The sequence below is a fragment of the Tupaia chinensis genome, unplaced genomic scaffold (assembly GCF_000334495.1).
Source record: "Tupaia chinensis unplaced genomic scaffold, TupChi_1.0 Scaffold000316_1, whole genome shotgun sequence".
Classification (NCBI taxonomy): Eukaryota; Metazoa; Chordata; class Mammalia; order Scandentia; family Tupaiidae; genus Tupaia; species Tupaia belangeri.
Window position 1 is genome coordinate 9,749,600 of NW_006159809.1, and position 9,379 is coordinate 9,758,978.

At 42.8% G+C, this 9,379-nt stretch overlaps 1 protein-coding gene across 1 annotated transcript in view; it reads right to left on the reverse strand.

Annotated features, from left to right (window-relative positions):
• PLEK (pleckstrin) overlaps window positions 1-5,887 on the reverse strand; it is a 28,801-nt gene extending 22,914 nt beyond the window's left edge. The window contains exon 1 of the mRNA XM_006151296.3: window positions 5,735-5,887. Within this exon, the coding sequence (XP_006151358.1) occupies window positions 5,735-5,776 (42 nt within the window). The 5' untranslated portion in view covers window positions 5,777-5,887. The remainder of the gene's footprint in view (window positions 1-5,734) is intronic.
• Between the last annotated feature and the right edge of the window lie 3,492 nt (window positions 5,888-9,379).

A 9,379-nucleotide genomic window follows, 5' to 3' on the forward strand; every position in this document is an offset into this window, starting at 1 on the left:
TAACAACAACAACAACAGTTACTGTAATATGGAACCTTGGTTCCATGGTCTCTGTGAGTGTATTTTAGGCAAGTTGCTCCCTTTTGAGACTCAGTCCTACACAGATCATGATAGACCAGCTCCTGTGTTTCAGATACTGGGGTGTCGGGGTATGAAACGAACAAGATTCTGCCTGCTCTTCCAGGGTTTCCAGTCTCACGGAGGAGGGAGGGCACTCCAGTTGAAGATGAATGTATGAATTGGAGTCTGCCTGCCTCTCCATGTCCAGCTTCTCCCAGAGAAGCCACAGTCTACAGTGGAAGGTTGGGGCAACTGGATTTTCTTTGTTTAATTTAGATCCTCTTCTAGACACCACCTACAGAGTGAAGATGCCTCTTTTAACTTCTCCTTTTCCTCAAGTTTCTGTTTTCATACGCTAATATATTGTGGAAGTTCAAAGGAAAATTACAAGATTACTGAAACTACGCATCTAACTAAAACAGAACCATGAGTAACCATTAGCTATTCCCCACAGCCATGGGGCGTGTTATTTTAAGTTGACGTTGCATTAAGTTCAGGCCTTACTTCTGCTACATATAAACCATATCATCTAGTTTTCCAACCTGATCCATAAAGTCATGTATACATTCCAAACAAGTGCCTTTTTGTACCTATGTAAACTCTTTGAAGGAGAGGGAACTAGTCTACTCAGTAGTATATTTTTTATGTAAGCACTCTTCCAGACTGGAAAATTCCTCAATGAAAACACATTAAGCAACACAGAAATGACACAACGTGCTTTAGAGCATGAAATTTGAGAGTCTTCGCTTGGGTTCAAATTTCCTCAATGCTTCTTTGAGGCTCTGTGATCTTAAGCAAGTGAACTTTATTACAAATAAAATGAAGATAGCAAAGTACCTACTTCCCAGTGTGAAGATTATATGAGATCAGGGCTTAAAGGGCACTAGTTTGGCAAAACATGGTAACCATACAGACAGGCAACACTGTGGGGTCATTCTGACCTAAGATTGCCCTGGGAACCACCCAGTACAGCCACAGTGCTTTAGAAAAGTTACTGCAGTAGGAGCCCATGAGGGCCAAGGAAAAAGTAGTTTAAGGTGCAGTTCTGGTTGACGCCGAGACCACACTGCTGTCCTGCAAACCAGCTCTGCAACTTATCTGTGTGACGTTGAGCGAGGCCCTCAGTTTCCTAAAGTAAGGATACTTGTGCCCATTTTGTAGGGCTGTAATCAGCATGTTCCATAAACACAATAATGCATGAAACACTTAGACCTCTCCCTGCAGCAAGGTAAACGGCATCCTACGTGGTAGTTGTTATGATAATGGGTGCAAATCCCTGGAGATTATTTCATTCTGTCCAGGAGACAAGGTAGCTGTGGGCAGAACTCCTGGGCTGGAACACCTGACTCTCCTGCTTTCTTTTTCCCCAAGCTTTTCACCTTTGACCAATGGTTTTTGGTAGCCCTTTTCTACCCTACCCCAGTCCTTGTCCTTCTCTTCCCACCACCTGATTCTCACACATTCTCCCTGCCTCACAGAATGCAAATCCTTAGCCACTCTTTTAGACAGTCCTGCTTTGCAAGTGCTTGCTGGGTTGGTTGTCATGGAAACGAGTTTGTATCAGAAGGCTCTTGGAATGAGGTTGGTTTGGAACATGACTTAGAGGAGTCTAGGTTTTCTAATGTGTGTAATTTGCCCTTCTCTCTGTCTTTTCTTTTTAGCTTTTTTTCTTTCTTCATGATAGAGTGCATGCATGCTCACACAGGAATTAGAGAGAGTGAGAGAGATGAGCACCCTTCGCAGGTTCTAGACATGCCACAATCCCCTCCCTCCTCCTCCTGTCCTCCAGCCCTTTGCACCCTGGACACTCAGTGTATGTCAGAGGTATTCGAACCTGGCTAAGCCGAGGATTCGAACCATGGTCATCACATGGGAGCTGGCTTCTCTTGGGCAGTGCATTACCACTGCATCTCCAAGTCGGTCCTCTTCTCTTTTTAAAGCTATGATTATGAACACATCCAGTAGAATAGTATATATTCAAGGACTTCCAAAATACACTTATTGCCCAGAAGGTGATCCCTTTATCAGAGAAGAAGGAAGGCTGAGGTTGCTGTACTGTGTGCAGGACCTGTTCTTCTGGCTCTAGTGAGTCACTGACCACCTTGTGAATGGGTGAGCCTGCCTTTCAGAATGTTGCCTGGGATCGGTGAGATGTAGGCTTTGCTATTAGGCAAGCCTGGGTTTGAATCCCAGTTTGTTCTCTTATCAGCTGTTTGGCCGTGGGCAAGTCACATATCACTTTTGAGCGTCGGTTTTCTCATCTGTAAAATGAGTGTCGTATAGGGTGGTTAAAATAAACAAGGCCATGTTTGTACAGCAGCGAGCTGCCACATGGTTGGCTCCAAATGACTTTTTAAGTAAAAAGTAATTACAGAGGATCAGGAGATGGTGTAATGGTTACATTGTTGGACTCCCATGTAGTCAACTGAGGTTCAAGTCCGGGACCCGGTGGCTTAAAACTCACACCAGATGCATGTGCGTGCATGCCCAAACCCCCAAGAGGAGAATAGAGGAGAAGGAATTACAGCATGATCAGTCCCCCTGGGGGTGCTTTCCTGCTTTCTTTCTCTGTCTCTCTCTGTGTCTCCAGCAAGCACATGTGCCCTATAGCAAAAATCTCTCTGGAAAAAAATAAATAAATAAAAGGTAACAATATTCTAGGTCTGGGTATTACGTAGAATGAAAAGATTGGAAAATGACAGAATCATGTTTTCCTTCCCCTCTCTTACCTATCATCTTTACTTAAAGAGCTTAGTCAGGAGACAAAAGAGGAAATCTGAATGTGAAATACGGGCAACTATTTCACACAAAAGAAAAGCAGAAACATTTTACAGTTAGCACCACTGACTGCTGACCCCAAGACTTCTGATTTGAAATAAGTCCTTCAACAGTGTTTTCTCATATTCCAGTTTTTCCACCCAAAGCATCTTATCTTCAATAAAATTATTTCCTGAAACAAGACAGGACGATGTTCTTTGTTACCACCTAGGTATCTTGAACTCCATAAAAGAAAGAGGTGAATGGGAGAGATTTGTATATTATCACCTGTTATGTTTCTATGTCAATAACCACATTCGAGACTTTTTTTTTTTTTTTTTTTTTTTTGTCATAGGATGTGTGGGCTCGCCAGAGAAAGACAGAAAAAGGGAAAGGGAGAACTCATTCCCTAGGGGGAGTGACCAAACCACAATCCCTTCTCCTCTAGTCTCCTCTCAGGATTTTGGGCATGCATGCACATATGACCTGCATGATTTTCAGTCTAACGGGTCCAAGACTTGAACCATGGTCGACCATGTGGGAGTCCAGTGCCTCAATCACCACACCACCTGCTGGCTCCCATAGTCAAAGCTCATAACAGTCTTGTCAGAGAAAGATTTTCACAGCCTTTTTTTTTTTTTCACAATTAACTTGGCAACCCAGCCAGGAACTGATAGATACTCCCAATAGCATCTGGAAGACCCACTACACTGAAGTGTTTATTGAAACTGAAGATGATATGATTGTCACGTACGAAGTGCCTACTGTGTGCCAGGTTCTTGACACATATGGTTTTTAAGCCATCCATGAGGTAACTGAAAGGAACATCGTGTCTAAAGAAGTTAAGAATTTTAATACCTTATTTGAAAATTCTGGCTTTGCGTTTGTTTCCACAGCTGACAAGGAATATGTTTCTGAACCACTTCTGTAAAATGCCTAATTAGAGAATCTTAGCACATTACAACAGGGAGTGCTCAAAAGTGCCCAGAGATAAATGTAAAAGACATTGAAGATGTAAATTGTAAACATGAAAGTTACTGAAGATATAAATTGCGAAAATGTCGGTATGAAATTTCACTACGTTTTCATCTAGGTACATTTGCTAGATTGGCTTTCACAGGCCATAATTTGTGGGAATCACTGTCATGGATCATTAGCTATTTATTAAATTAAGTCCATATACTTGACAACTCAGACTCTACCATCCCCATTTTCTAATAAGACAGCATCACTTATTATATTTTGTCTTCTATAGTTTTACAGTTTATGGAGTTTAGCACATAAGTATATGAACTTTAAAATGCTCTTCACTGCAGAATATTTTTAGTTGTTTAAAAAAATACTTGCAGAAAATGTTTCTATTTATTTACTCTTCTCAGGACACTAGTTCAAGTGATCAGGAAAGAAATGCCAACATTAATTATTATTGGTTCTCAGAGAGCATACTGGTGCCTAGTACAAGGAATCTGCAATACACCTCTGTGTGTATGTGTCTTTTCCAAAGCTTGTTTCAAAGTAAAGCCAACTAGAGAGAATATCAGTTGAGGGTCCACTTACTCTATAGCACCCACTCATAACTCTCATCACCACAAATACTCTACAAACCCTAACTTGGATTAATTTGCTTTGATAAAATCCTAAGGTACTGGACAGAGCTCAATGCCATGAGTCAGAGACCCAGGATCAGAGAATGAACTTCTGGGTCCCAATTCAACCACAGCCATGTGATCTTGGTCAATCACTGAAACTTCCAGGTCTCAGTCTCTTCTTCTGCAAATAAGAACATTAGGCCAGATGGTCTAAGTTCCCTCCCAGGCTGAAATCAGATGAAATCAGGCAGCAATGTGTGCTATTAATGTCTCTTAAAAGTAGACTATTAGTAGACTATGAGAAACAAATAAGTGGACTAAAACAGTCATGTTAGGTAATCATTTAAGTAAAAAACTAGGCAACCAAGGGACTGTGCTAAATTCAGTTCACTTCTGCAACGCTGAGCCCACTAGGGTTCATGTGAGTGTACTTGTGTGTATAGGTGTTGCTCACAGGATACTAACCAACTGCCACTGCATGTGAATTCACCACCCTGGGAAGTTTCACAACAGCTCAGCACACAGCATCAGGAGAAAAAAACAAAAGTGCTAACTGGGTGCAATGTTCCTGATGCCACACCAGTGAGACTACACATTTTTAAACAAACCTAAGTTTTTATTTGCTAATCTTTAAAATGGTGCACCTACCATTTGGATGGCATGCTATATAAATTCACCAAGTTCACTAAGACCTGTAAGTGAAGAAACTTCAGTCCAATTTTTAAAAAAAGATAAGTTTTTTTTTTTAATTAGAACAAGGTAGTCCAAGAAATAAGCTATTACTATAATTACTGCATCATTATTTCATCTCATCTTTCATTGCTTTCTTCTTTACCCCTCTCCAAACAAACACCAAAAAAGAAAGAAAGAAAGAAAGAAAGAAAGAAAGAAAGAAAGAAAGAAAGAAAGAAAGAAAGAAAGAAAGAAAGAAAGAGGAAGGGAAATGTAAAAAAACAAATGAGCAGTTTGTTCTGAGTGAGCTCTCTAGCAACAGTTTGTGTGGCTCTTGAAAAGGGTGATCTAAATCACGAGGCAGGTAGCTTAGTCCCTTGCCTTCCAGCTCCTGAAGTCTTAAATTCTCAGACCCATAAAATCAAACTGCTGAAGCCTGAGCTGGATCCATTCACCTTAAGAAACGGAAGGCCGTGAATCACGCTCTGGCTTCCCAGCCCCCTCCATCACATCCCACAGCGTTCTATGGTACACGCCGTGGTGCTCTTTTATTTCAGCCCAACAGCTCCAGCACAAACCGTCCCCTCGCTACAGTGAAAGGGTAGAGCCCCAAGACTGCCTCCAGTTACACCATTGTCAGCGTCACTTCTACTTACCCTCTTCACGAGGTAGCCCTCCCTGATCCGCTTCGGCTCCATGTCAGATGAACAGCCAGGCAGGTCCACTCCCACAAGTTCACACCGAAGCTCAACCTCCTTTGAGAGCCCAGGCGGTTGTGGGCTGCCTTTTCTATAGTGAGGTCGCTTTCACAATTTCCCCTGTGCTGGCGATCGCATGATCACATCCTCTTCCCCTCTCTGGGGTGGAAGATCAGAATAAGGAACTGCAGAGCTGAACAACCCACTCTTTGCTAATGTTGGAGTCTTGGGTTGAATATCTACCCCCAAGGTAAGGTTCTATTACCGTAAAGAAGACAATTCTCCTAAAGAGAAAGGGGACAATAAGCGGAAGATGGACAAGAAAACCTTCTTTGTGGAAATTGTCCTGCTTAAGAATTATCGATATCCTAGAAATGTTCAATAAATATGCCAAGAAATTAAGAATTGTCTGGTTGGCATAACAGAAGTTCCTACTGGTAAGTGAATGCCTGTTTCTATGCCAGGTCCTATATCGGCTGTTTTCCATCTTAACCTCATCTAACTTAGCTCTCATGAGAAACGCACAGAGAAAAGCACATTACTGTCCCTATGTTGGAGATAAGGAAACTCAGGCTCAGAGGAGAAGAGCAGTTGTCTCAAGGTGACATGGCAGGTAAGAGGTGAAATCAGAAGAGCAGGGAGATGCTGCTGCCTCCTATCGGACAAGAGGACAGTGCCCACAGTGAATGCTCATCTCCCAGGAGGCCTGTAAGAAGAAGTCCCAAATATGCTTAAGAAACTGCACAGCCTCGGGCCTGCTCTGTAGCACAGTGGTGAAGCGCTGGGCTTGGGAACTGGATCCCACGTGACCCACCACAGTTCAAATTCTGGCCCAGGCAGCTTGAAAAACACGCAGGGTACGTGTGCACTCTATGCCCAAAATCCTCATGGGAAGGAGAAGTGGAGGCAAAACAATTGTGGTGTGATCCCCCTGCCCCTTAGGAAGTGCTTTCTCTCTCTCTCTCCTGCACACAATTGCACATTCTCTGGCAATAGAAAGAAAGAGAGAGAGAGAGACTGTACATTATAGTCCCAGCTTGGTGACTCTTCTTATAGAAAAACAAACGAAAGACCTCTTCACAAAGTAGTACAGCAAGGAATCTTATAGCGGTGTTTCTCAAACTTATCTGACCATAATATTCTTTTTTTTACAAACAATTCCTTTTCTTTTCTTTTTTTATTTTTTAGTAGAGGTTTTTACCTTAGGGCATGTGTGTTCACTAGAGAGAGACAGAGACAGTGAGAGACAAAGTGAGAAGTCACTCTCCAGGGAGGATGGCCACATCTCAATCCCGCCTCCTCCTCAATCCCTCCTCCTCCATTCTTTTCCCCAGGATCCTGGGCATCACATACACATGCCCAGTGTTTCAAGCCGCCGAGTATGAGACTCAAACCACAGTCAGCCATGTGGGAGTCCAGTGACATAACCGCTATGCCACCTGCTGTCCCCTTTATGAACAGTTTCTATTCACATTATCATTACAGAATGAATTGTTTCTTCCAAAACAGAAGTCCTAACCCCACAGTACCTCAGAATGCAGCCTTATTTGGATCCTTTTTGATATAACTAGTTAAGGTGAGGTCATACTGGAGCAGGTGGGTCCTCAGTCCAATATGACTAGTTTCCTTCTAAGAAAATGAAAGAGACACATGGAGAGAAAACATCCACGTGATGACAGGCAGAGAACAGGGTGATGTATCTACATGCTAAGGGACACAGTGATTACTGGCATCACCAAAAACTGGAAGAGGGACCCGCAAATGGTGTAATGGCTACTCCCACGTAGTCAACCACGGTTCGAGTCCCAGACCCGGTGGCTTAAAACTCATGCTGGGCACGTGTGTGTATATCCAAAATCCTAAGAGGAGAATGGAGGTAAAGGGATTGTGGTGTGGCCATCCCCACAGGGGGTGATGTCTCACTTTATGTCTCTCTGTTTCTCTCTGTCTCTCTGGCGAGCACACATATCCTATAGCAACAAATCTTTCTTTTTTATTTTAAGTTTCCTTTTTTTCCTTTTATTTAAATTTTTTTTCATTTTATTTTCTTACATTCAATCACATTATTATTTGTCTTACAAAATGGATATTTCAACAGGTGAACATTTCTCCCTAGTACTGTTGATAAAACTACAAAATATCGGGACCAGCAGTTAGTGTAATGGCTGTGTCACTGGACTCCCACGTAGTCAACCACGGTTCGTGTCCTGGACCCGGTGGCTTAAAACTCACGCCGGGCACGTGTGCGTGCATGCTCAAGATCCGGAGAGGAGAATGGAGAAGAAAGGATTGCGGCGTAGCCATCCCCCCTGGGGGGGGGTTGATTTCTCACTTTCTGTCTCTCTGTCTCTCTCTGCCTCTCTGGCGAGCGCACATGCCCTATAGCAAAAGCCTCTTAAAAAAAAAATACAAAATATCTTCAACTGATAATACCACATCTCTTTGTGTCATTAATGCTTTGCAACAAATCTTTCTTAAAAACAAACTTTAAAAAAAAAAAGCTGGAAGAGGCAAGCAAGGATTCCCCGAGAGCCGTCACAGAGAGGATAGCCTTGCCCTAATATTAGAGTAGCAAACTAACACAATCCTTAAAAGCAAATATTCTATTGAGTGACTTCAAGAAATGTTCATCTGGCCATGTGAAAATGGGCAAGTGATTCCATTGCTCTGTGACTCAGTTTTTCCATCTGCAAAATGGACTCGGTAACACCTATTGAGTGGTATCACCCCACACGTGAAATGAGACAATATGTATGAGTATGTAGAAGAGTGTCCGGAACATGGTTAATATCTGTAAATGTTAATTGTTGCTCATCTTCAAAGAAAGTCTCCGCAGTCCTAAAAATGATTATTTTCCATGATAAATTACAGAGATTAGAGAAGCAGTCGTAGTTTTAGATTTCTGAGTAATGTGGTTCCATTACATCAGTCAGGGTTCTTTGGGAGCAATCAACAGAAACCAACTCTGACACACAGAGGTAAGCAGGAGTTGATGGAACAGTAATGGCATGGCTCAGAGACTCGCATGAACAATGAAGACACGTTCTCTGAAAGGACAGCAACTACAGCAGCTGTGAGGGTCCAGGAAGAAAAACTAATGGACCATCTCTTTGCAATATCAAGAGGAAAAGAATTCCAGCAGTTTTCATGCCCCACGTAGTCCCCAGGGCTCAGGCCCCTGGTTGGCCTAGCTTGGTTCAGTGCTTCCCACGCAGCCATGCAAAGGAGGAGCACCTGAGCAGGCAGCCCCCGGCAGGACTGCACTCAATGGGGGAGGGGTGCCACACAAAGTAAAATCAGATGCTGTTAGCAGAAGTTCTGAGAGCTCCCTGATTCCCACTCCCCTTTCCTTCCGTTTGTAACCAGCAGTCATCACCCTTCCATTTTTCATGTTTCATTTTAGGCTAATGGAGATCGCTTAGAATTATAGGTGATTTTCTATCCACTTCTCATTGCACCATAATTAACAAGACTTATTCTGTAGTAGGGGTGGGGATGGAGTAATCGACATTTGCTACACCTGAATAAAGGGCTGGTTTGTTGTGTCTGCATTCGGACATTTTAGTGTGTCTGTACGGGCGATGGGAGTGGCTCATAGATTCA